The sequence below is a fragment of the Aspergillus tubingensis genome (assembly GCF_013340325.1).
Source record: "Aspergillus tubingensis WU-2223L DNA, scaffold_3, whole genome shotgun sequence".
Lineage (NCBI taxonomy): Eukaryota > Fungi > Ascomycota > Eurotiomycetes > Eurotiales > Aspergillaceae > Aspergillus > Aspergillus tubingensis.
The window spans coordinates 2,447,374-2,474,171 of record NW_023336277.1 but is presented as its reverse complement, the minus strand read 5'-3'; the positions used below and the strand labels follow the sequence as shown (position 1 = coordinate 2,474,171).

Below are 26,798 nucleotides of genomic sequence, written 5' to 3'. Positions count from 1 at the left end.
AACCAGCTACTTACGAGTTCTTTTCCAATCCGAGCTTCTCAAGTCCGTCAATGTGTACACTTTTGTTACTCTGTAGGTGATTATTTTCCGACTCAATGATTCTAGTTTTGTCAATAGATGCAATCTCAACGTCATAGGCACTCTGCAGCCCATGGCCGTACAAGAAAAACATCACGACTTCATAGGGAAGCACAAGAAATTCACCAAGAAGCAGCTCTGTTATTTCGGGCGTTAGGCGTGTTCTTCAAGCTCATTATCTGCATTTGGAGGGTGTCATGCACGACCAGTCCATCGAGAGTATGGAAGTGTCACTGATCGGAATGTGTATTGGTTATTGCTTCTTCACTGGAGTTGGTCACGTGTGGAATACTGGGATGCTTACTAGTACTCATACCTATAATGCATGTTCATGATATTGGTAGTAGTTGAGTAATATCATTGGTGAGTCCCAATGATTCAGTCTCTTCTTCAGTGTTGCTACAGTACTAAGTAGCTGTGGATATATATTCCCGCAGGAAACTTACCTATAACTAGTACCAGTAGTAGTAGATTCGCCTCTAGTAGTAGCCGTGCGATGATCGAACAATTCTACAGATTATTACTACTAACTAGTACTAATCTTACGTGACGCTCATCAAAAAGCTACAACAGGGTTGTTTAATCTATACTGTAACTTCCTGACAGTCTCATGTGTCTACCAATGTTGCTTGTTTGCTGACACTATTCCCTATCGGGCGATGCCGATCCGCCGATATGACTTCAGCCATCCGATCAAGAAATCTTGACGGAGATTCCACCTCTGCCAGCTCTCCAACCCACCAATCCACGCCAGTCAATGGCGCAACACTCCTATCCCATGGCATAATGATTATATGACCAACATGCAATCCCTACTACGTTTTCGATTGAGCCCGACACGGTCGGCGCTCCTACACCCAGCCCGATGGAACTGCGCATCTCGTCCGATTTCACGACCGACCGGTATTCCGTCTCGTTATGCGACAACCTCCGCAGCTGCGACATCAGTTTCCAAGAAACTCGACCTTTTAGCCCTGGATAGAAAGTGGCAGGAAAAATGGCACACAGATTCATTGAAGCCGCCCTCCAAGGCATCGGCCGACGGAGACGCAAAACCCAAATCATACATCCTGTCAATGTTCCCCTACCCGTCGGGGACGTTGCACATGGGGCATCTGCGCGTGTACACTATTTCCGATGTGCTGGCTAGGTTTTACCGGATGCGCGGACACGAGGTTCTCCATCCAATGGGTTGGGATGCGTTTGGCCTGCCGGCGGAGAATGCGGCGATTGAACGGGGGATAGACCCTGCGGAATGGACAGAGTCGAATATAACGAAGATGAAAGAGCAATTACGAAGTATTTCGACCTCTTTCGATTGGGATCGGGTATGTGTGTTGGATGTGCGGCCCAGATGATTACCAGCTTTGCTGACATGTTGGTTGTCTATAACGCAGGAACTAGCAACGTGCGCACCCGAGTTCTACGAACATACCCAGCGGATATTCCTTATGTTATACGAGAAGGGCCTTGCATACCAAGCTGAGGCGTTGGTCAATTACGATCCGGTTGATAAGACAGTGCTGGCTAATGAGCAGGTGGGTGTTATGGCTTGGTTTACACACGGGATTCAAATGGCTCACTCTTGGTGCAGGTCGATGCCAATGGCTTCTCTTGGCGCTCGGGAGCAAAGGTCGAGAAGCTGAAGCTGAAGCAATGGTTCTTCCGTATCACGGATTTCAAGGAAATGCTTCTGAAGGATCTTGACTCTTTGGCGGGCGGCTGGCCGGAGCGTGTCCTTTCCATGCAGCGGAACTGGCTTGGAAAATCGCAGGGTGCCAAGATCAAGTTCCCTGTGGCTGTCAATGGCAATAATGGCACAGACATCGATATCAATGTTTTCACCACGCGACCAGATACTCTTTACGGAGTCGAGTACCTCGCTCTTTCTCTGGATCATCCTATTGTCCTGGAGGCAGCGGAGACGGATCCGGAACTGCGCAAATTCCTGGATACTGCCGCGTCGCTTCCGCCTGATTCCAAGGCTGGCTACAAATTATCCAGTGTCACTGCTTCTCACCCTCTACATGTTATTGACAAGGAGAGCCCCCATGTCGCCCGTCAGCTGCCCGTATTCGCAGCACCCTACGTCCTTAGCGACTACGGCGAGGGCGCAGTGATGGGAGTCCCAGGCCATGACGCCAGAGACCTTGCATTTTTCAGAGATAATGTGAACCCCGATTCCATACCCGTTGTCGTTGGACCCAAAGGGGAAGCCGGGGCAGACGGCGGTGATGCGAGCATTGCTCCCCCCGCGGATGCAAAGGCATATACGCAAGAAGGGTATCTAAACTCTTTGTGCTGGAAGTACGAGGGTCTCCACTCTAGCGAGGCAAAAAAGCAGATTGTCACCGATCTGAAACAGGTCGGACGCGGTGATTTTGTCGAACAATGGAGGCTTAGAGACTGGTTGATCAGCCGACAGCGCTACTGGGGAGCTCCCATCCCTATCATCCACTGCGGTGATTGCGGCCCTGTACCTGTGCCAGATGACCAGCTCCCTGTCAAGCTGCCCAAGATTGAAGGGGACTGGCTAAAGGGTAAGAGAGGAAACCCTCTCGAGTCATCCCATGAGTGGGTGAATACGAAATGTCCGAGCTGTGGCGGGCATGCTAAGCGGGATACGGACACCATGGACACCTTTGTCGACTCTTCATGGTACTTCCTCCGGTTCTTGGACCCGAAGAACAAGGCACAGCCGTTTTCGCCGTCAGCGGCACGCCCGGTCGATGTCTACATTGGCGGTGTTGAGCATGCGATCTTGCACCTGCTTTACGCCCGATTCATCTACAAGTTCCTTTCCCAATCCGAATTGTTCCCGGAAATCGCCCGAGCTGGAAATGTCGCGACGCCGTTTGAACCATTCAAGACTCTCCTCTCCCAAGGTATGGTCCACGGCAAGACGTATTCGGAGCCGTCTACGGGGAGATTCCTGCTCCCCTCCGAAGTGGATCTTTCCAGCCCCGACAAGCCACTGATCAAGGGCACCCAGATCACGCCCAATGTGTCCTTTGAGAAGATGTCCAAGAGCAAGCACAACGGAGTCGATCCGACCGGCTGTGCACTGAAATACGGCGCCGATACCACTCGCGCCCATGTCCTTTTCTCGGCTCCGGTCAGTGAGGTGCTCGAATGGGACGAAACGAAGATCGTGGGCATTGAGCGCTGGTTTGGTCGACTCTGGAAGTTGGTGAACGATGCGCAGCAGAGCCTGGCTTCGTCCTCGTTTACACTGCAGCCAGCCGACTTGGAGGCCTCCTCCGGCCACGCGACCGGCTTGCCCAGCTCTCTACAGGATCTGAGCGACAGCGATGCGGATGCTGTGCTTGCCACCCACCGCACCATTTCCTCCGTCACCAGCTGTATTGAGAAAAATCCATACGGGCTGAACACAGTCATCTCCGACCTGACCAAGTTGACCAACTCGTTGTCGTCGTTGACGCCCACTTCGCCGCAGGTCCTCTACCTATCTATTTCTTCCCTGCTCCGGCTGCTTTCGCCGATCGCGCCCGCGCTGGCGTCCGAGTGTTGGGAGATCCTCAATGGTCCCGTGACTGCGGGGAAGCCATCCACCACCACCAATGTCCCCGCCATCCTTGACTGTCCCTGGCCAACTCCTCTGCTGAAGCCCGAGGAGGCCGACATTCTGTCTGCCCGCGGTGGCCAAGTGGTCGCCGTCCAGATCAATGGCAAGTTGCGATTTACAATCACGATCCCTCGGCGTCTTTCCCCCACGACCGCGCCCGAACCTAGCGGTACGGTCACGGAGGAACAAGACTGGATTATCAACCGGATCTTGGAGACGGACGAAGGACAATTCTGGCTGCGAAAGAAGAACGATTGGGAGAAGCGTAGACGGGTGATTGTCGTCAAGGGCGGCAAGTTGGTCAATGTGGTGTTTTAGCGCTCAGGGCCGCCCTACAGTGTCCGGAATTTCGGGCTGTTGTAAAGAAAAATTAATCCTCCCCTGGGGGAGCGCGCATGTAACTATAGACCCATGCATGTATATTAGACGAAAGGCAACAAGGCCAAAAAATAAAGTAACCATCTCCTCTGAGACACTGACGATCGCGACAATATTTGATAGGCCTAACCCGCGAAGCCATTCAACCAGTCAGTGTGTATATGCGCATAGTTGGTACCTTGGCCAACAAAACAGAAGTTTTTGGAAATTGGGAGGCCGTTCGCCCGCCCGACGATAGGCGCGCATTTCCTATTTTTCGATCAGTCGAGCTCCGTGAGGCCGGAAGCCGTGGCTAAACTACCCAACAACTGGTAGTATTTTCCTACCCCTCAAAAGTTTGGGCCAACGAGGGTTCCATCGCGTGATGTGGCCGGAAAGGCGATACGCCGTTCCAAAGTGAGGAGGTAGTGGAGCCGGGCTTCCCCTCATAGACGCGCCTCCCCCAAGGTAGTGGTGGTGGTGATGTATTTCTGACACTTGACAACACTTGACAGGTGGATCTGACTCTGCCTTGTCTTCCTTCCATCTTGTTGTGATGGCATTGTTCACGGTCGCGCAGGGGCACCCATGGTCCGGCTGAAACACGGGAATCGCTCGGTGCTTGGATTTCAAGTTGTTCCAAGATGGAAGCAACTTTTTGGGGGAGTGGACGGACGGGCGGGTTTATCTGCGGAGAGACGAGCTTTTGAGAGCAAGTCGCATAAGTCGAATTCTGGTCCCCTCATGTCAATTCTCTCTCAATTTGGACAGATTAGAGAGACCTGGCTAGACTGAGATAGATAGATCACGCTATCAACGGCACCTGGGATTCCGAGTCTCGGGTAGATTGAGTAGTCGTAACAGCAGCAAGCAGCAATTCGACTTAGTCTCCCAGTCGGTGGGATGGATGGCCATGCCGGTTCCTATTAGTTTGTCTGTTTGGCTGTTCCCAATTGAGATGAGGGGTTACCCCTCATGCAGCGTTGCCACTAGTCTAAATATGGACTAGTGGCAATGCAGAGATAACCCCTCGTGAGGGGGAATAACAGCTATTCCAATCGGGAAAAGAAGTCAGCAGAAGCAGTAATTCTGTCCGCAGACATCGGTGGATACACTAAATGGCAGGAGTGGATAGCAAGAGAATTGACTGAATTGAGCTAAAAGATCCTCCCTCAACGATACCCGTAGGAAAGGAAGGTCCATTTGGCCATTGTCACTTGCGGATGACAGACAGGCTGGCAGGTTTTCCGTTTCCCCATGGAAACTCTACGCCCGACATACCTCCGGCCCTGCAGGCACTCTCGGCCCAGGCTCGGGTTCCCCTCACGAGCCCATTAAGCATGCCATGCCATTTCTTTTTACCCGATAGTTTCTAGATTTCTGAAACCCCGCATGACCGTGGGCAATCCCCTGCAGTAGGACATATGTTGGGATGGCAATTAATCCGTGACCGAGATTGGGGTTATACAATCAATAGTATTGTTGTATTGGTTTTCAGTTGCTTTACCGCTATGATACCACTGCTTGCATTTTCCAATTAAGGCTCATCTACTAAGTAGTTTAGTAGTTCAATACAAACTAACTAGTATACTCCGTAATGTGTCAACTGCCCGAGGTGTGGATTTCAAGCTTTCGACGGTATCGATCTATACAAACCTAACCCAGAGCCATCCGACCATCCGCGGCTGTCTATGTGCTACTAGACTAGTTTACAGTAGTAGTTGTCCCGCGTGCGGAGACAACAACTGGACCGAAACGTCGTCCGTGCCGATGCGAAACTGCCGCCAACCCGGACGATCGCCCAACTTCAATTGCTGGCTGGTGGGGTTCCAGTTCCTTGCTCCAATTCTCGGGGCTGATTTGAGGGTCCCAAACTATCCCCCCCCTCTCCTGCCACTTTCTGGGTCAGACCCAGATGATGGCCTTGTGCTACTACTGCCTGCTTGGTGCCCTCCTATCCGGATTTGGCGCCATCCTATCGCAGATGTGGATGGAGCACCCTTTCTGAATATGGGCCAAGAGGGGATGGAGGGGGGGCAATTGTGGTGCTCACTTACATAGTACTGAATAAAAAAAGAGGACCCAGTGAAGTCTATATATTTGGCTAAATTCCCCGTCCTTGTCAGTCTCATTCCATCCTCATCTCTCTACATCTGCATCTCATCACATCACAACTTGTCTCCTCATCATACTTCGCTCATCCCTCTCCAAGGTTTCTTGAAACTCCACCGCCGCTTTCGGTAAGCCACCCCTGCATCATCATCCTCCATCTGGCATCGGCTCTGCCCTGTGGCATGCTTGCCTGCCATCCATAGTTGCTTCTCCACACATGCTTTCTGGTCTCCCCGCTTCCCCTTGTTCGCCGTTGCTACTGTTGTTGCTTGCCGCTCATTCGGCTTCCCCGACTTTGCAATCCGATGCATCTACTACTACTTCCCACGTTCTCCAAATCCGGGATGTATTTAAACCTCAAGCTGACCCTCCTGCCATAGGTATTTTACCAGCATCCAACTCTCCCATCTCTAAATCATCTCATCTCATTTCACTTAACTTATCTTCACAATGGTATTTATGCGCTCTTTCTCCCGCCAACTTCGGCGACCTGCCACCTCCCTTCTGTCCAAGGGAGCCTTCGCGCCCGCGGCCAGTAGCCCATTCCGGGCTGCTCCTCTGGCTAACTCGATCGCTGGTGCACGTACGCTAACCGCCTCCGCGAATCTACAGGGCAAGATTCTTATGGTCCTCTATGACGTAAGTACCCGAATAGCATCACTTTCTTCTGCTCGCAAATCACCAGATACTAACCATCTCCAAATAGGGCGGTGAGCACGCCAAGCAGCAGCCCGGTCTTCTGGGTACCACTGAGAACGAGCTCGGCTTGAGGAAGTGGCTCGAGGAGCAGGGTCACACCCTGGTCACCACCTCCGACAAGGAGGGCGAGAACTCGACCTTCGACAAGGAGCTCGTTGACGCTGAAGTCATCATCACCACTCCGTATGTGACCCACTTCACTACCCACAGTTATCCGCCCAGGGAACTTGGCAACTACGGAAACTAAATAGCTGACTGGTTGCCCGCAATAGCTTCCACCCCGGTTACCTCACTGCTGAGCGTCTGGCCAAGGCCAAGAACCTCAAGATCGCCGTCACTGCTGGTGTCGGTTCCGACCACGTCGACCTGAACGCTGCCAACAAGACCAATGGCGGTATCACCGTCGCCGAGGTCACCGGCTGCAACGTCGTCTCCGTCGCTGAGCACGTTGTCATGACCATCCTGACCCTGGTCCGCAACTTCGTTCCCGCCCACGAGCAGATCCGCCGCGGCGAGTGGGACGTTGCCGCTGTCGCTAAGAACGAGTTCGACCTCGAGGGCAAGGTCGTCGGTACCGTTGCCGTCGGCCGTATCGGTGAGCGTGTCCTCCGCCGTCTCAAGCCCTTCGACTGCAAGGAGCTCCTCTACTACGACTACCAGCCCCTTTCCCCCGAGGTTGAGAAGGAGATCGGCTGCCGCCGCGTCGACGACCTCGAGGAGATGCTCGCTCAGTGCGATGTTGTCACCATCAACTGCCCCCTGCACGAGAAGACCCGCGGTCTGTTCAACAAGGAGCTCATCTCCAAGATGAAGAAGGGCTCTTGGCTCGTCAACACCGCTCGTGGTGCCATCGTTGTCAAGGAGGATGTCGCCGAGGCCGTCAAGTCTGGCCACCTCCGCGGATACGGTGGTGATGTCTGGTTCCCCCAGCCCGCCCCCGCCGACCACCCTCTGCGCACCGTCCAGGGCCCCTGGGGCGGCGGCAACGCCATGGTTCCTCACATGTCCGGTACCTCCATTGATGCCCAGATCCGTTACGCCAACGGTACCAAGGCTATCCTCGAGAGCTACTTCTCCGGCCGCCACGACTACCGCCCCCAGGATCTCATTGTCCACGGCGGTGACTACGTTACCAAGGCCTACGGTCAGCGCAACAAGGCCTAAATGGAAGACGATGATGATGAGATGCATGGATCGATCTGTATTCGGCCTATTTCCTCCCGTTATGATTAGCTTATGATACCTGAAATCAAAACTTTTTCTTACTGTTCAAACCTTTTACTCTTCCAATTTGTCTCACTAACGTAGACTCGTAACTCTTCGGACTCTCCCCGCGATCATCCAGCGCCAACACCGCACTCCAGCCAGACTAATAGTCAATAAAACCCCCCCCCAAAAACCAAAACCAATCCAGTCGGCAAACTCAACAATGGACTCGTATCGAACACCAGCTCGTCATTTTAGTCCAACATTTTTCATCATTACCATATTCAAACCCACAAATTACTCCCCACCAAGCAAAAGATAAAAGCAGATAGTGGGGCGCCGATCCCCCCCAAAGCACAAAGCTTGACCACAGCAAACTTCCCAGCACTAGCAGGCCAGAACCACGGACCAACCTCTGATTTAGTGGAAGACTAGTATACACATTACGATTTTTTAGCTCTATGATTATTGTTTGCTCTGGTAGTGATATTTGAGTTTGCATAGTTTCGGATGATATACTCTTGTTGGTTTAGTGATCTGCTCTTTTCTTTCTATTTCCCTTGTGTTATGGGTTTGATTAGGTCGGGATGGGTTCGGCTGGGGGATCTAGGTTAGTTAGTAGTTGCTTGTGAAGGGAATTAGGGTATGTACAGTAGTACCTTCTTCTTTGGGTTGTTTGTTTGGGGTTAATTTGATTGATGGGGGTTTGGAGAATTGAGTTACGACGTGGGGTTGGTGACGAAGTAAGGGGTTGTTGGTAGTCCGGACGGACGGAGTTGATATTCCATTGTGGTGATTATCAGTGCATGCATTGGTCTAGGTATGTACGCATGCAGGTAGTTTGGTAGTGCCCATTGAGTTTATCTCGACGGACATGCATTGGGCTCTATCTGTACTACCGCAAAGGTGAATTCAGCAAGAGTAGATGTCTATTATATTTATTACCCATCCCAAACGCCAATGGTTCCTTACATGATAGTGTAATATGTACAGAAGGAACGAACTCAGCGACGTGACTGAGAATGGGCATGTCCCTCGTCATCATCACTATCATCCATGAACCCCGCTTCGAGTTCACGACTCAAGCGACTCTCCGCATCCCCGGCGGTGCTCCGTCGACGCTCGAGCGCTTCTCGCCGTGAAGGGTCCATGTCCATCCCTACCATGATCTCTCCTTCTTCATCGTATATACTGATGTTGTCGTGCTGGTCGAATTGTGATTGTCGCCAGACCGACGGAAGGAATCGTCGCATCAAAGCATCCGCGATACGATCCCGGAGTGTTGTAGTATGTGCGGAGATAGTATGGAGCGGAAGGTACTGGGAGTATCGTTGATGATAGCGACGGAAGAAGGGGATGATCACGAAGGAGAACAGGAGGTAGAGCGTCAGGGAGATCACGGCGGGGATGATGATGGTCTGAGTAGAAAGTGTCAGTTAGAAGAAATTCGGAAGAATCAGGAGAGTTCGAGAGAGGGCATACTTTGGCAAAGTTAGTTGCGGAACCCATCGTGGCGTGTGGTGCTCAGCGCCTTTCCTGTAACGATCTTGATCTCGAGAATGCGCGGCCAAGGCAGCAGCGGAAAGGAAGTAGATAGACAGGCGCCAAACACACGGCGCCAAATCAATCCAATAAGCCCCGATTAACAACGAAAACTCGCCATGACCTGTGACGGCGCTTAGAGTTGTCCAATGTGACTGGCAGGCTGACCGTCACCCGACGCTGAGTTACCAGTTGGTCTTCTGCAGCAACGGCAGCAATCCGGGGTCTGCCCTGAATCTGACACTGACAGCATCTCCGAGAGTCTCCGGCATGAGACAGCTCCACGTGATCGGAGATGGAGGGCCAGTTTCCTGAGGCATGCATGGTGTAATTCACGTGACACCTCCGGCCCCTACCGCGTTCTAGAGCCGCCTCAAGTGGTGCTGCCCCCCCTGATGCCCGTGCTTCCACGACCTGACGTGCAAAAAGACTCCAGCCACTAAAGCCCGATCCTGGGATTTGCCAGAGTAGGATAGCCCTACTGGGAGCCGTCATTACAGACCGCTCCTTTGACTCTCATATCTTCAAGTCACCTTCTCCATCTGTTTGTTGGGAGAAGCGTCCGTCTTTGGTGGCATCCTTTCCCCCCCCCCCTCGTGCCAACGCTGCTCCGCAGCGGCTATTAATTAGTGTTAGTCAGGAGTGTCCGGAATAAGTTGTCGCCTTGAGCTGGATGTGATCCTGGCCTTCGCAGAGATTGAGAGCGACCGATTCTTCTCAATCTACAGCCTCCGACGACTGTCTGCCACCTCAACGCTCTTGCCCCAGCGGATTACGCTCATGCTGCGCCCTGCATCTCCCCAGCGACGTCCGTCAAGATGCCAACCACCACGTCCGCGCCTGACAAATCGAGACAGACTTCCGCTGGGAAATCGTTCTTCGGGAGGAAGCTGCACAAGGAGAAACCGGTAGACGATCGCCACGATGCCCATACAGGCTTCGAGACCCTCGCGCCTCCTGGAAGCGCCCCGGGTTCTCGTTCCTCTCGCCATTCCAAGCGATCCTCCGTCCAGTCTATGGATTTTTCCAACGACATCGATCCTGCAACGCTGTCAATGACGGCCGGTGTGATTACCTCTATCCCCTATGAAAGTCTCCCCGCCGACACCAAGTCGCCGATTCCTATCGACTATCTCTCTAAAGCCGAAACCTCGCCACGCAAAGAACCATCCCCGAATCATCTTGCCAAGGGAGGCAGTGATTTCCATCAGTATCCCGCTTGGAACCCGGCCACTATCCGGGACAATAATGTTTATTCTCACCCCACCGGCCCTCGTCCGCCGCCACATGCGTCTAATGTAACAATGGCGGGAAGCTCTTCGGGGGACAAAGGTGCTCGGTATCAACAATGGGGACGACCGGGTAGCTCGGCTGCCAACACGGGGTTCAGTCACAACTCTTCATCTACGGTAGATTCCTCGTCGCATTCCCGAATATCGTTCGACCAAGCTAGTGTCCACTCTTCACTTTCCTCCAACACCCGGGACACTAGAGGTTCGAGCTATTTTTCGTCGGACGGATCTTCTCGAACACTAACAACCTCGCACTCTGCCGACCGCAATACCTACTCATCTAATGGAACCTCTAGCCGACTCTCTAATGCGCAGGCTGCGTGGCAGTCGGCCCAGCCCGCGCAACCCGCGAAGTTACCAGCCAACCCCGAGCAATACCTGACACGTCCAAGGGACGATCGGATTGTGGACCAGCTTTTCCTGGAATTGATGCAGAAGCGAGGTTGGCAGAACTTGCCTGAGCAGGCCAAACGGCAGATGCTTGCGTATCCAGCCTCGAAAAAGTGGACGCTGGTTCATCAAGATCGGTTGACGGAAATTCAAGGCGAACAGAAGCGCAGGCAGAATGCCCGGCAGACCCATGGTCACGATGGGCCGTCGGGGATTCTGGAGCGGGCCGATGAAGAGGGAAGCCCGGAGTGGTACGTGAAGAAGGTTATGGATGATTCAATCACGTCGAAACAATTAGCTAGTTTGAGCGTCAGTCTGCGCACACAACCAATCAGTTGGGTGAAAGCCTTTGTCGAAGCACAAGGCCAAATCGCCCTGACCAACGTTCTTGCTAAGATCAACCGGAGGAAAGCTTCAGGTCCTGTTCCCGCACCCCCGACTGGTGACAAGGACTTGGATCGTGAATACGATATTGTCAAGTGCCTGAAGGCTTTGATGAACAACAAATATGGCGCAGATGATGCCCTCGCTCATCAGCAGGTTATTGTTGCGCTCGTCAGCTCGCTGCTGTCTCCCCGATTAAATACAAGGAAGCTTGTCAGTGAAGTCTTGACCTTCCTTTGCCATTGGGCAGAAGGCCAGGGCCATCAAAAGGTCCTCCAGGCTATGGACCATGTGAAGAACCACCATGGAGAGACTGGTCGCTTTGATGCCTGGATGCGTATCGTCGAAGTGACGATCGATGGCCGTGGAAAGATGGGTAGTTTGGTGGGCGCGAGTGAGGAGTACCGCAGTGGTGGTATAGGCATGGAGAACCTTCTCATGGAGTATGCCGTCTCAACCATGCTCCTCATCAACATGTTGGTGGACGCCCCGGAGAACGATCTACAGCTGCGCTGTCATATTCGTGCGCAGTTCACCTCTTGCGGCATCAAGCGTCTCATGACTAAAATGGAAGGTTTCCAATATGAGGTCATTGACAAGCAGATTGAGCGCTTCCGCGAGAATGAGGCCATCGACTACGAGGATCTTCTGCAGCGTGAGAGTAGCAGCGTGAAGGATAGCATCGAGGGCGAGGTCAAAGACATGAACGATCCTCTACAAATTACAGACGCTATTGCTTCAAGGATTACAGGTACTCGAGCTCATGACTACTTCCTCTCTGCTATGCAGCACATGCTTCTTATCCGGGAGAACTCAGGTGAAGATGGTCTCCGGATGTATCAGCTCGTCGATGCCATGCTTAGCTACGTGGCCATGGACCGCAGGCTACCCGATCTGGATCTCCGCCAAGGTTTAACATTTACCGTGCAGAGCCTCTTGGACAAATTACATACAGATTCAGAGGCAAGACAGGCGTACGATGAATCCCTAGAAGCGCGCCAGATTGCGGAGGCTGCTTTGGCAGAGCGAGATGAGATGAAGGCGCAGATTGAGCTGGGTGCAGACGGCCTAGTAAAGAAGTTGCAGAAGCAAATTGAAGAGCAGACTGGCATCATCGAACTTCAACGGAGACGGGAGGAGTCAGTACGGGCTGAGCTGGCCGATGTTCAACGCTTGCGTGCTCAGGAGTTGCAACGGAACGAACTGGAAACCAGAGAGCTCTACCTGATGCTTCGAGATGCCCAGGACATCGCTGCTTCAAATGCCAAGAAGAACAACCTCGCAGAAGTCGATCCGTCCCATATGAGGGGCATCATGGACCGCGAAAAGCTCCTCGAGCGGTTGGAGATGCAACTCGAACGCACCAAGACCCAGTTCAAGTTGGAGGGCAAGGTATGGGGTCAACATGTGACCTCAGACCGGCTGCGCGAACTTCGTGAGCAAATGGACGGCGATTTTGAGCCGCAAGATGGGTTCCAGGACCAGGCTCATCACGTTGCGGGCTTGGGATCTGTTCAGCGCAAGCGCAGCCATCTGCCCGGCATGGAGAAGGATACTGTCGAGGGTCAGCAGCAGGAGGGCCAGGTGGACGAGAACGGAGAGATCATTTATGAAAAGGCGCGTCTGGTCGACCTCCATCGGCCACGACTCAACCCTAAGCAGGCGAACGGCCTCCTGGGAGAAATTGCCTCGAAGGTACCTAAGATCGACGCAGACGATAACGAAGCTATACCTGTTGTCCCCGAAGCCACGGCGCCTGTCACCGACGAACCCAAGGTTGAGAGTGAAATTGAGAAGCCCGAGGCCAAGGGGGCGCCCGCTCCACCCCCGCCGCCGCCGCCACCACCACCACCTCCTCCTCCAGGAGCTGTGGGAATTCCTCCTCCGCCCCCTCCCCCTCCACCGCCACCACCTGGTGGTGCTGTCGGAATCCCTCCCCCTCCGCCGCCGCCTCCTCCGCCGCCGCCGGGAGGAAAGGTTGGAATCCCCCCTCCACCTCCGCCGCCCCCTCCTCCAGGCGGTGCAGGATTCCCGCCACCGCCTCCCCCTCCACCAGGTGCTTCATTTGGTGCCCCTCCTCCCCCGCCTCCTCCTGGCGCAGGCTTTGGCGGATGGCGAGCCAACTACATGGCCTCTCAAGCCCTTCCTCAACACAAGACAGCTCTTATGCCCTCTATCCGGCCAAAGAAGAAGCTCAAGGCTCTTCACTGGGAGAAGGTTGATGCTCCACAGGTAACGGTATGGGCGGCCCACGCTCCCACTGCGCAGGAGAAAGAAGAGAAATATGTGGAGTTGGCTAAGAAGGGTGTGTTGGATGAGGTTGAGAGACTCTTCATGGCGAAGGAGACCAAGATCTTTGGAGGCAATGCAGCAGCCAAGCAGCGCAAGGACAAGAAACAGCTCATCTCCAACGAGCTGTCCAAGAACTTCCAGATCGCAATGGCCAAGTTTTCGCAATTCCCTGCCGACGATGTGGTGCGCATGATCATCCATTGCGATACAGACATTCTGGACAACCAGGTCGTCATGGAGTTCCTGCAGCGGGACGAGATGTGCACAATTCCGGAGAATATTTCCAAGTCGATGGCGCCCTACAGCAGGGACTGGACCGGCCCCGATGCTGCTAGTGCGGAGCGAGAGCAAGACCCCAACGAGCTTACGAGGGAAGATCAGATCTACCTATACACCGCGTACGAGCTCAACCACTACTGGAAGGCGAGAATGCGCGCTCTCGCGTTAACTCGGTCCTTCGAAGTGGATTATGAGCACATCTCCGCCAAGCTGCAACAAGTGGTCAAGGTCAGCGAATCTCTGAGAGACTCTGTTTCTCTGATGAACGTCCTGGGTCTCATTCTGGACATTGGTAACTTCATGAACGATGCCAACAAGCAGGCTCAAGGATTCAAGCTGAGCTCTCTTGCCCGGCTGGGCATGGTCAAGGATGACAAGAACGAAACTACTTTTGCTGATTTAGTGGAACGCATTGTCCGTAACCAGTATCCCGAATGGGAGGGCTTCGTGGACGAGATCAATGGTGTCGTTGCTATCCAGAAGCTCAACGTCGACCAGCTGCGGACGGATGCGAAGAAGTACATTGACAACATCAAGAATGTACAGGCCAGCTTAGACGCCGGAAACCTCAGTGACCCCAAGAGGTTCCACCCCCAGGATCGCGTTAGCCAGATCGTCCAGCGGAGTATGAAGGATGCTAGACGCAAGGCCGAGCAGATGCAGCTCTACCTGGATGAGATGATCAAGTCCTATGATGACATCATGGTATTCTATGGAGAAGACAATTCCGATGAGGGTGCCCGCCGAGACTTCTTCGCGAAGCTGGCTTCCTTCTTGCTAGAGTGGAAGGTGAGTTTGATTGCCCAGTATCACCTAAGAACGTTTGCTAACCAATGGTCGTGTAGAAATCTAAGGAGAAGAACATTTCGCTGGAAGAAAGTCGGAGACGCACCGAGGCGTCCTTGGCTCGCAAGCGGAATATCAATGCCGGGCTTGCTAATGGCGCCGCCTCTGCTAGTGACGCTCCACCGTCGCCAGCTACAAGCGGGGCCATGGATTCGCTGCTGGAGAAGCTCCGCGCCGCTGCGCCGCAAGCCAGAGACCAGCGTGACCGCCGTCGTCGTGCTAGGCTAAAGGAGCGACACCAAGTTCGTGTCGCTTCCGGCCAGAAGATGCCGGATGTTGCTGGAGCTGAGGCACCGGAAGGAGGGAACGAAGCCGAAAATGATGGTGGCAACAGCAAGGCGGGCAACGACAATGATAGCGACGCAAATGCCGCCGCGTCAGGGCTGCTGAGTCCTCCCCTCCTTGAAGCAGAAACCTCTGAGAGCAAGAAGGACCCGCAACATGTGTCGGAAAGCGAAGACGTGGCGGATCGTGCCGCGAGCATGCTGCAGGGCCTTCGTGATAACATGGACGGCGACCGCATGAGAAGACGCCGAGAAACAGCGGAAGAAGAGCGCCGGAAACGCAGGTTACGGAGACGAAACGGAGGCAGCACCAGCAATAACAGCGCCGAGGGTTCTGCGGCCACCTCCGTGCCCGAACCCATTTCGCCTCCCAGGACAGATTTGGAGCCGGATGATGCTACAAGTCCTCGATCTGGAGACGATCCCCTTCCACAACCGCCCCTGACACCGGCAATCGTGGTATCACCAACAGCAGACCAACAGCTTCGGTCGCCTGGTGATGATGAACTGATGGAAGGCTCACCGTCGAGCAGATCCATTGAGTAGTTGGGCAACTATTGCCTTTCTACTACCATCCTTCTTTTATTGATTTCATTTTATTGCCCATTTTTTCTTTTATCTTGCATCCTTTCCTCCTTGCCCGCAAGGAGTGTCTTTCCTCCCCTCTTTCCTAATCTAATGTTTGATAGACTAACTCATGTCGTCTCGGAAAGATCTCATTATGCTGTTTTGAGTGTATACTATGCCAGGATGAACTTACCCCCTTTTTCTCTGGCTTGCCTGGCTTTCTGAATTTCTTCCTTTCTCCGGGCATCCCTCCGCATTTTCTTCGAAGGTACATTGTTCCCCTTTTTCTTTCCAGCGATTCCCAATCACCCTTCATACTTCTACTTTATCCATTGCTTCTCACTGTTGCTCCGGTCATTTCTTTGTGTACATACTTCCTTTCGCTCTGCTTCTTTCTTCATTCTCCGTTTATACCTGCATGTCGTTCGAGCCGCTGTTGCATTTGGGCTACGGGGAAGGAATCCGTGGCGCATGGCCGAGGTTTTGTGTCTTTTCGGCGCGCAGGCGTGGCGAAGGGGCGCAGTGCCCTTGTGATCTGGCTTTCATACATCTACTGGATTCCTGGATCTGTCTACATGAATACCTTGTCTTGCATAGGCTGCTACTGTAGTTCTTGAATTCTACCTGCCATACACTACAGCATTCTTTCGTAATCTAAAATCCACTTCTTCCTCCGCGGTGATATCACGTGACCTCGGCGATGCGGCGAATCTCCTCGATGAGCCTCTCCTTCTCTCATGCCTCGAAAACCAGCGATTGCTCTTCGCTTGTTCATTGCGCCTGTTCGGGTTCATCTCGCGTATGCGATCATCGGCCGTCCGGACCCTACGGTGGGCGACACCCCTCCGCCCATCATGGAGTAGGTGCTTCACCGTGGCCCGGCAGGGCGCTGGTCCAGCTCTCCATGCCCGGAGCCCATCTCCGCGTGTACCTCCACGACGATACCTCTCAGTATCCTCACCAGCTCAATCTATCTTCGATGCCGATTCCACCATTTATGCGCTTTCGACAGCATCTGGACGGGCTGCCATTGCCGTTGTGCGGGCATCGGGACCTGCATGTGTGCAAGTATGAGAGCTAACTTCCGCCATTGAATGAGACCCAGCCCAGCAGCAACAGCAACAGCTAACCGCAATCGTTCACACAGATCTACAAATCTCTCTGTCCAGAAGCACCCCTTCCCCGACCCCGCCTCGCAGTCGTCCGCACCCTGTACGATCCCTCTCAAAACCCCTCCCCTAATACCGTCCTCGACGCCGGCGCCCTAGTCCTATACTTCCCTGGTCCGAAGACCGTAACTGGCGAAGATGTCCTCGAGCTGCACCTCCACGGCGGCCCAGCCATTGTCAAGTCCGTTCTGACAGCCATCTCGCGTACAAACACGTCCGACTACTCAGTTCGCTACGCCGAACCGGGCGAATTCACCCGTCGAGCCTTCATGAACAACCGCCTGGACCTCCCGCAGATCGAAGCCCTGGGTGATACCTTGTCCGCTGACACGGAGCAGCAGCGCCGACTTGCAGTCCGTGGTGCCAGCGATGCTCTATCGAAGCGGTACGAACAATGGCGGCATCAATTGCTCTATGCGCGCGGCGAACTGGAGGCCTTGATTGACTTCTCGGAGGATCAGCACTTCGACGAGTCCACCGAGGACCTGGTGTCCTCGGTTGCGGCTCAGGTGCGGGCTCTGCGGGCCCAAATCGCCCTTCATATCCAGAACGCGTCGAAGGGTGAGCTCCTTCGTAACGGTATAAAGGTCGCTCTTTTGGGGGCTCCGAATGCGGGGAAGAGCTCGCTTCTTAATCGGATCGTGGGCAGAGAGGCCGCCATCGTTAGCACCGAGGAAGGCACCACGCGGGATATCGTGGATGTCGGTGTCGACATTGGCGGCTGGTACTGCAAGCTTGGCGATATGGCGGGGATTCGCTCGGAGCCTAACGATCCCACAGGACAGAAGAAGACAGTCGTGATTGGCGCCGTGGAACAAGAGGGCATCAGACGGGCCAAGGCTCGTGCCTTGGAATCGGACGTGGTTATTGTGGTCGTCTCAGTGGAAGAAGCCACCGATGGTGTAGCGACGTACCGCCTCGCAGTCGAGCAGGAGGTCGTCGACGCTGCCAACGACTGCGCCCGCGCTGGCAAATGCGTCGTCGTAACCATCAACAAGTGTGACCGACTACCGGAGGGTAAACTTCCCCCGCAGCTCATCGAGACAGTCAGCCAGCTTTTCGAAGCGGTCCCGGACTTGCGCCAGCGCATCTTCGGCATCTCCTGTCTAGACGCCACCAAAGGCCTGAACCTAACCAGCCCCGGTCCCAGCCAGGCCTCCGATCCCGGCTACATCCAGCAATTTCTACAAGGTCTGATGACTACATTCGAGGAAATAGCCTCCCCTACAGGCATCGATGGAGATGAGAACGGACAATACGATCATGCATATTGGGAAGATTCACTGGGCGTGACGCATCGCCAAAGTTCTAATTTACAACGCTGTCTCGAACACCTAGATGATTTCCTGACCCAAACTCAACCGCAATATCAGACGCCTATACCTTCATCATCTCGCCAAATCGCTCGTGAATACCCAGAAACAGACATGGACATGGACATCGATATCGTCACCGCCGCTGAACATCTGCGCTCTGCCGCTGATACCATGGCGAAGATCACGGGCCGTGGGGAAAGCGGAGACGTGGAAGATGTTCTGGGCGTTGTGTTTGAAAAGTAAGTTTTATGCTGTATAGTGTAGTATTATGTGTGTTGTTGTTGTTCTTGTTGCTGACCGAGTGGAATAGATTCTGTGTGGGCAAGTGAAAGAGGCATACATGATATCATCGAAATAATAAACACATATTCTCTCCCATCCGGATGATGTCCTCTATAACGCGTCGTATGCTACAACGCCTCTGCGACGGGTTGCTGCTCGTTGTACCCGCCACGGCCCTGCAAGAGCAGCGGGCCAGAAGAAAGAGGTGACAGCGACAGCGAGAGAGATAGAGAACGAGAGGATGAAGTCGGCTGCGCAGGCTTCGGCGCAGTAGTCTCGGGGGTGTTGTATCCTCCTCGGCCCATGGTGATGATCTTGTCTGATCAGAGTTGTATAATAGATGGTGGTGATAATGTATATGATGCAGAGAGCGATGTACGTATAGTATAGATTCCGCACGGATTGAAGAGAGCAATCACAATCCCAAAGAGTTGATGTATATCAGTTGACTGATCAAGAAACAGTTGTAGCGAGCGATAGTAAGTGTATTATAGTATATTAAGCAAGTAGTAGTAGTAGTAGTTAATAATCTCAAGCTTCATCCATCAGGACACCAGAACCCTCTATATATACACCTCTCCAAGTACTACCTTTCGATCTAAGCCCCAGCAACATCCATCAAGAACATACTACCACCACCACCACAACCAAAACGAAGAATCCGAAGTCCCTCTAGTAATACTACATACAACATATCAGGCCCGCATCATCCCCATAACTGATGATAGCTGAATCCCCCAATCCCCAATGCTACCGTCGTAACCAAACTAACGAAGATAACTACTAACAAAATGTGCTAAATATAATCGAAGCCTCAGGACCAATACCTCCCTCCCGTATGAGAAAAATTCCCAAATGCTTGATAAGACGGGGGGAATCCGAGCCTGGATTCGGCTTGGTATTGTTTCTCTTTGCTTTTTTCTCTCTCTCTGCTTTTATGCTTGAATGCATGACTCAGGTTATAGTATGACCTTTTGGCTTATTTACTACTACTAGCGTTGGGTTGGTTTTTTAGTCTTGCCTGGTTTAGTTGTTGGGTTTCATCCTATCATCTGGTATGGATATCTATCTTGCCGGGATGGTTTGTCAGTAAGGTCAGGTCAGCTGATTATACTTCGTCACGGCATCATACGCACGGCCTGAAGTTTTAAGGTGACAGTTAAGAGAGGGAGGGATTTGCGTCAGCATATCCGTTGCGCCAATGAGGCTGTTCCGTCCCTGAGAGTCATTCTACACAGTACATAGGTGTTGGTGCTCTCGCAGTGGCTGATTGGATGCGGAAAGGTATGAACCATCGTCATCCTCAGCCACGTTTCATCCTGGCGGTTGACTAGAGCAATCAGCCTGAGGCTTGCGGAAGATAATCAACGAGTCTGAGACATGTCTCTCTTTTTGACTTTGATGGGTCAAGGCTTGCTCCCGGCCACATGGCGATGAGATGCCATGCGATGCCATATGCTTATATTGCTGCTATTTTTGGGTCAAGTGCGGGAGTGACTCAATCTGATCCATAGAAAGGGAGCTCTCGTATAGAGGTGGCCGTAAGGCAGATCTCTCTCTCCCCCCTTCTCTCTGATATATGATCTAGCTACATTGTGATGTTATACGATGTGAATCTAGGCGGCAAGCTCCGCCACATCTTCCTCCGGTGCAGTGTATACTGATGATATAGAAGACTCCGTGTCCCATTCTCTTTCTTTGTTTGGAGCCTGAGTCTCCCCACCTAGATGGCTTAGGTGTGCTGTCCAAGATGCGCGCGGAGGGTTAAGCCCGTGCATATCTGTCAAAGAGACAGGCGAGTCCGTGGGGCGAACCCCAACCCTGTCGCCCGCATGCGAAATGCTTGGACTAGTGTTACCTCCGGGCACCTCGAAGTAATGTCGTGCCTGAGGCATCGCGATCTGTTCATTGATTGGGGCAAAGGCCCGCTCATTGGCCTCTAGAATTTGCGGGACGTCGCGAAATTCAGAGTCTATGCGTTGATAAACGCTACTTCCTCGCCGCATATGTTCTGGCGTTTGAGACCGGCTTGCCGGGAGCCCCTGTTCTAAGGTTCCGGGCAGCTCCTGAGGACTCGTTTCTGCTGTAGGAGACGGCTGGATATGGTATACGGCGGCATCAGACATGAATCCAGAAGGTACCGGGTGCTGCTGGTTGGGCTTTAGCGGAGAGGACCAGACCGGGGAGCCTTCGGATCCTGGCTGTGACGGGTGCTGCATCTGATATAATAAGCTTTGTACTTCCCGCTTCCTTTCAATCGAAATATCCGCAGACGGCGCAAATCCGATTCGCTCTGCCGTGAGGCCCAGATCTGCGTCGTCTTTGGCAACCATGGGACTACAGGACATGAGCAGGCGGAGCGCACTTGGATGGCCATAGTAAGCGGCATAGCGGTATGGCTGCCACCCTCGTTCGTCCCGCTTGATGGCTGACGCCCCTCGCTGGAGAAGAAGCGTGACCACGGGCACATGCCCTCCCATGGCGGCCAGACACAAGGGCGAATCCTCTTCCGATCGGACGCCATAAGACAGGCACACAGGGGACCCACGATCGAGCAGGTTCTGAACGGCAGCTGCATGTCCGTACCGGGATGCCACACAGAGCGCTCGATCTCCCGCGGCGTCGCGGGCGTCCAGAGAAGCTCCTTTGTCACATAGTAGATTAAGAAGTGCCATCGACCCACGAACAGCTGCGAGGTGGACCGGTCGACGTTGATCCGAGTCAGCCTGGGCCTCGATGTTGGCGCCTGAGATAAGCAAGAGTTTCGTAACCTCACAATTATCAGCCATGCACGCGTAATGAAGCGGCGTGAGGCCCGAAAGGCAGCGATTTTCTAGTGGCATATTCTTTCGAAGGAGCAACTCCACCACCGCGAACTGTGACTTCATTGCAGCCAGATGTAGGGCCGTTCGTCCTGCAATATTAGATTTGGCCAGCAACCCTTTCTTCTGGCTAAGGAGGTCAACGATCTCGGTGTGTCCGTTATAGGCAGCCCAGTGCAACGCCGTCATAGCGGCATCGTCGACCGATCGAGTGGACGCCTTCTTTTTGAGCAGGAGCTGCGTCGCCGGCAGCTGGCCCAGGGCAGCTGCACATATGAGCGGCGTCCTGCGGTCGCTCCCAGCTGCGTTAACGTTCGCCTTCTCATTGAGGAGCAGCTCAATAACGTCAAGATGTCCCCCTTCACAGGCATAGTGTAGCGGCGCCATCATAGTTCCGTCCTTGGCTTCCAAATCGGCGCCGTTTTGTATCAGAATCCTGGCTATTACTATATCGCCCAGTTTGGCGGCTAGATGTAGCGGGGTCGCTTGATCATTAGCTCGCGAATTGACTTTGGCGTGGCAAGCAAGCAAGAGGTTTGTAGCTTCAGCTTGGCCATGATATGCTGCTACCCAGAGAGCAGTCTGGCCGTTGGCATTCCGTGCTTCGAGATCCAAGGACTCAGGAAGAAGCAGTTCTAGCACCCTGCAATGACCGCGCGATGCCGCCAAGTGCAACGCGGTGGAACCCGACTTGTCGGTAGCATCCACTCTAGCGTTTCTTTGCAGCAGTAGATCCAGCACGTCTTCATTCCCGCAATGGGAAGCTACTAAGAGGGCAGTCCTGCGGGTTGAGATATGACGGGCTTCAATGTCATGGCCACTTTCCAGGAGCCTTTCGACATCGGATCGACTGCCCGACTGGGCTGACTTGATAATTGGCGGCGCAGACGCTCCATCCGACGATGCCAAATTGATGCTAGTATTCAGATCTCTTTCGTACAGCCGACGCTCCGACGGACTTCGCCCCGGAACTCGTACGGAAGCTTGCGTTGCTGACCAGCTTGGACGCCTGAGTTGCCGAATGATGGACCGAATTTTTTCACGCCGTGACCCTGATGAGCGACTACCCCAGGAAGTGCCACTCGCATCCGACTGCCACCTGCGGACTTGAGTCGGACTCTGCGGTAAAGGGGTCGGTGCGAACGACACGCTCCTACTGTGGCCATGGCCAGAGTCGAACGACGCAGATGGATGTATTGGAAGAACTCCATTTGTTCCGGGTGGGCTTGCACTGCTCACAGTACCACTGCCATACCCTTCATCTATAGGCGGGCTGTAATTGCTGCGGTTGACCGCAGTTTGCGTCGGATGATGGGTCCGTGGTTGACCGATTGCGCGTCTATAGGGAAGGGAAGTCACCACTGCCCTATCGAAGTCAAAAACCGTGTCCCCCACGGAGGATGAGCGACGAGTCAGGCTCGGACTCTCCGCCCGTGAGGGTACGTAGCTGTAAGCGGACCGTAATGTTGCTGTATCGCTGGCGACTTTGGCAATTATCTGGCGATTTTCTGCTCTCCGTAACAATTCGACTTGTTCGGTTGATGTTCGACTAATGCACGATGTTTAGCATGCAGTAATTTATTGCTGCTTCGGTACCTTTCAAGACTCACCATTGGCAGGCTTGAAGCAGGAGCTGCAGTGCCTGAACCTGCGCACGCAGTCGTTCCTGATGAACCTTCATACTGTCCTCGCTCCAGACGACCTTTACCCGAGTACGAAATCCGACCCCGGTGTCACTTAGCATTGCACCCCTTGTCAGAGCTGAAACCTCGTCCGAAAGAACCTCCATGACAGCGCGACAGCCGTCCAATGCGACTTCAAGTCCCTCGACATACTCGTCTGGTTCGGTTGAGTCACGAACATTATAGCTAGCCCACTCATGTAGCTGCGTGATGGCCGATCGGATGGTCGTCAGCTCGCCGATAAGCGATCGGATGGTGAGGTCGGCATCCTTGAATTTGCCGTATAGATGGGCTAGTGCCCCCGCGGTGTCTTTGACGTACTGAGCGATCTGAAACGCACCGGAAAGCAGACCGATTGCGGTGACAGGATCCATCGGCAGTGTAGTGGCCACAGCTCATTGGAAGGGCATCGGCAGCGTAGCGGGGCTGAGCATACGATCATATACAACTCAGAAGTCTTGGGTGCTCAGATCATACATGAGATAGGAGGAAGGACCGTGAAGAGTCCATCGATAGTAAAGGAGGAGAGCAGAATGAAAAGAAGAAAACGAAGTCAGCTGAAGGAAGGAAGCCAGCAGAGGATTGACAGCTGAAGGCATCTGAGCTGGAGCGAATCATGGCAGGCTCAGTGAGCCGTGCAACTGCAGGCCACCACGCCAGTGCCCGTGTTCTAAACCTTCTAAGGCGATCGTCCAAAAACACCGCCCCCAAATCTCGTCTGAATCCCCGCAGCAAACAAGGCAATCCTTGCTCCCCTGGAACTGACATAGCCACATTCATGGTGGGAATGGCGGATGCAGAGAGATAAGGAAGGAAGTGGATGAAGTGGATGAAAGATGATGCAAAAGAGGGTACAGAAGTGACCAAGCAGGACATGACCACCCAACCTGGTGCGCAAAATCACGTTCTCCCTAGGCACCTTGCGAGAACTGGAAGGAAGACATAAAAGACATAAAATTAGAAATAGAAATACATTGTCATGAATTGGAGTACATCTAATAAAGAAAATCTCTTTTTTCTATACATGCAGAGTCATCTTTTGTCTCTTTTTTTCTCCATGCGTATCGTCTCTGTCCAAGAAACATCCACGCCGCAACCCCATAACGAAGACTGGAAGGCTTGGGTATCATAAGAATCACTTTGTCGACAGTCATGCGAGTTTCATTTCTGCTGAACCACTTGCTCTACGCCTCAATGGCGTTCTTGACCCATTTCTCCAGACCACCCTTCGCAATGATCTCCTGCACGTTCGGCGGCAGCTCGCCCACCTTGTGAGTCCACTTAGGTCCATTCTGACCTTCCTGGATCTCAATCTGACTGCGCCGGACATCCCAGGTCAGAGTCCAACCGGTCCGGCGGGTAAGCTGCTTGTCGCCGAACTCCTCGCGCAGACGGCTAACCAAGCGAGGAACCTCCAGACCCATGAGAGCATTGTTGATGCTGTTGCGGGAAAAGATGTTGCCAAAGCTACCCGACACAACCAGGGGAATCTGCTTCGCCAGGAGAGCAGTGGCCGCCTGTTCACGAGAGCTACCACAACCGAAGTTGTATCCGACAACCAGGATGTCACCCTCCTTGGCAATGGAGTGGAACTCCTTATCATAGTTGGACATGCATACTTCTGCCATCTTCTCCACGGGGACATTGTCCTGGTAGGTCCAGTAACCGGGATAGATGGCGTCCGTGTTCAAGTTGTCAGCGTCACAGAACACAATCTCGCCAGAGACACGTTCAGGGAATCCAGGATACACCTCAGTCAGGCCACCCTCTTCCTCAACCTTCTCCTCGGGAGCGAAGCGCTTCTCCCCGTCGGCGACAAGGTCATCCAACTGGCCAAGGAGCTTCTCAAGAGCTTGCTCGGTATTGAGCATGCGGTCCTCCTCGCGGATACCATCGCCCTCACCGCGGACAACTTCAGTCCACCCTTCAGGGGGCTGGTACCAGCCAGGACCGCTCAGCTTGCCGCTGAGAGCACTGGCGGCAACAACTTCGGGGCTACCCAAGTAGGCCTTAGCTTCAGTGCTACCCATACGACCCTTGAAGTTACGGTTCGACGCACTGATGCCGACCTCACCGGGCTCCAGCAATCCCGTTCCCAGACCGATGCAAGGTCCGCATCCAGCGGGGAGGGCCGTTGCTCCAGCATCCAGAAGAGTCTGCCAGTCACCGGCTCCTTCGGCAGCGAGCTGTTCGGGAATAGACGCGGCAGCAATGTAAAACTTGACGCCATCAGCGATCTTCGGGACCTTCCCACCATTCTTCTCTGCGGCATCCTTGAACACCTTGGCAGCAGCGGCAATGTCCGAAGCCCGAGAGTTGGTGCAGGAAACCAGATAGGCCTTGTTGACCTTGATATCCTGGGCTTCCAGCTCCTTCAGGGGTGTGGCAATCTTGACCGAGTTGGGGCCGGAAACGTAGGGAGAAAGAGTCGAGAGGTCCAGGAAGAGCTCCTTCGCATACTTGGCACCCTTATCGGCAGTGAGAGGGTTCACAAAAAGCTGCTCGATGGCAGGGTGGGTGAAGTTGCGAGCAGCCAGGGTCTTGAACGGCCCATCAGCCAATCCCATGGCCGCAGTGGTAGCCTTGCCCTTCATCCAGCCTTTCAGAACACTGTCCATGGGGAAAATTCCTGACAGGGCACCCCACTCAGTCGTCATGTTGGCAATTGTCAACCGGCTATCCATGGGCAAGCTTCTCATGGTTTCCTCAGAGCCGGTGAACTCAATTGCATGGTTCAGAACATCATCCTTGTCGAACAGACCGCACAGAGCAACGATGACGTCCTTGCCAGTCACGCCGGGAGGCAGGATACCGGTAAAAGTAACCTTGGCCACTGGAGGGATCTGCCACCACGTCTTACCGGTAGCCCAGATACTGGCCGCATCGGTTCTCACGATGGGCGTTCCGACGGAGGCCACCGCACCGTAGGTGTTACTGTGACTGTCCGAAGCGACCACCAGTGTGCCGGGCCAGGCAAAGCCTTCTTCAACCATAATTTGGTGACCAATTCCTCGACCGGCGGGATAGAACTCGACACCGTGTTGCTTAGCAAACTCCTCGATTTGGCGGTACTTTTGCAGGTTCTTATCCGTTTTGTTCTGGACATCGTGGTCGAGTGTCATCACGACCTGATCGGGATCGTGCATCTTGGAGGCACCGATCGACATGAACTTCAATGCGACGGGCCAAGAGTTATCATGGGTCATGATCCGGTGGGGAGCGATGGTCACATAGTCGCCGGACTTGACGAACTTGCCTTCGGGCAGTCCTACGGCATATTTCTGAACGATCTTTTCCGTCAAGGTCTGGGGCACGGCCCGGGAGGTCTGCAGGGAGGAGAAGAGGGCGGCGGAGGAAGGGTCATCCAACTGGGACTGGAAGACATCCTGGAAAAGGAAGCGGGTGGAGGCGAATGCTCGTCGTTGAGGCGTGCTCGGCACGCGGAGGGAGATCCAGCGCCTGCCAGGGCCGGAGGGCAACAAACGCGACTGCATCTTCAGACAGAGGCGTCAAGGATGGGGGGAGGACAGAAGAAAGAAAAGGAAGAAAGTTGAGTGACTCAAAAGTTCACACTTGAAGGCAAACTAAAGGGAAGCCCCGACGCGGACCCAGA

At 53.7% G+C, this 26,798-nt stretch overlaps 7 protein-coding genes across 7 annotated transcripts; 4 read left to right on the top strand and 3 right to left on the bottom strand.

Moving 5' to 3' along the window:
• Window positions 1–881: 881 nt before the first annotated feature.
• On the top strand, window positions 882–3,982 carry AtWU_01940 (leucine--tRNA ligase NAM2; the record flags this gene model as incomplete). The annotated part of the gene is made up of 3 exons (XM_035497054.1): window positions 882–1,406; window positions 1,476–1,616; window positions 1,673–3,982. 3 exons carry the CDS (start codon window positions 882–884, stop codon window positions 3,980–3,982), a joined length of 2,976 nt encoding a protein of 991 aa, XP_035352947.1.
• A 2,601-nt stretch (window positions 3,983–6,583) lies between these two features.
• Window positions 6,584–7,996, top strand: fdh (formate dehydrogenase (NAD+) FDH1; the record flags this gene model as incomplete). Its single annotated transcript, XM_035497053.1, has 3 exons — window positions 6,584–6,772; window positions 6,840–7,015; window positions 7,105–7,996. The coding sequence occupies 3 exons, from the start codon at window positions 6,584–6,586 to the stop codon at window positions 7,994–7,996; spliced, it is 1,257 nt and encodes a 418-aa protein (XP_035352946.1).
• Window positions 7,997–9,042: 1,046 nt separating this feature from the next.
• AtWU_01938 (uncharacterized protein) lies at window positions 9,043–9,547 on the bottom strand (the record flags this gene model as incomplete). The annotated part of the gene is made up of 2 exons (XM_035497052.1): window positions 9,043–9,456; window positions 9,521–9,547. 2 exons carry the CDS (start codon window positions 9,545–9,547, stop codon window positions 9,043–9,045), a joined length of 441 nt encoding a protein of 146 aa, XP_035352945.1.
• An 851-nt stretch (window positions 9,548–10,398) lies between these two features.
• On the top strand, window positions 10,399–15,893 carry AtWU_01937 (formin sepA; the record flags this gene model as incomplete). The annotated part of the gene is made up of 2 exons (XM_035497051.1): window positions 10,399–15,006; window positions 15,063–15,893. 2 exons carry the CDS (start codon window positions 10,399–10,401, stop codon window positions 15,891–15,893), a joined length of 5,439 nt encoding a protein of 1,812 aa, XP_035352944.1.
• Window positions 15,894–16,651: 758 nt separating this feature from the next.
• AtWU_01936 (tRNA modification GTPase) lies at window positions 16,652–18,728 on the top strand (the record flags this gene model as incomplete). Its single annotated transcript, XM_035497050.1, has 4 exons — window positions 16,652–16,713; window positions 16,778–16,982; window positions 17,062–18,638; window positions 18,710–18,728. 4 exons carry the CDS (start codon window positions 16,652–16,654, stop codon window positions 18,726–18,728), a joined length of 1,863 nt encoding a protein of 620 aa, XP_035352943.1.
• Window positions 18,729–20,297: 1,569 nt separating this feature from the next.
• Window positions 20,298–23,559, bottom strand: AtWU_01935 (ankyrin repeat protein; the record flags this gene model as incomplete). The annotated part of the gene is made up of 2 exons (XM_035497049.1): window positions 20,298–23,052; window positions 23,114–23,559. The coding sequence occupies 2 exons, from the start codon at window positions 23,557–23,559 to the stop codon at window positions 20,298–20,300; spliced, it is 3,201 nt and encodes a 1,066-aa protein (XP_035352942.1).
• An 810-nt stretch (window positions 23,560–24,369) lies between these two features.
• lysF (homoaconitase LysF) lies at window positions 24,370–26,679 on the bottom strand (the record flags this gene model as incomplete). Its single annotated transcript, XM_035497048.1, has 1 exon — window positions 24,370–26,679. The coding sequence occupies one exon, from the start codon at window positions 26,677–26,679 to the stop codon at window positions 24,370–24,372; it is 2,310 nt and encodes a 769-aa protein (XP_035352941.1).
• Between the last annotated feature and the right edge of the window lie 119 nt (window positions 26,680–26,798).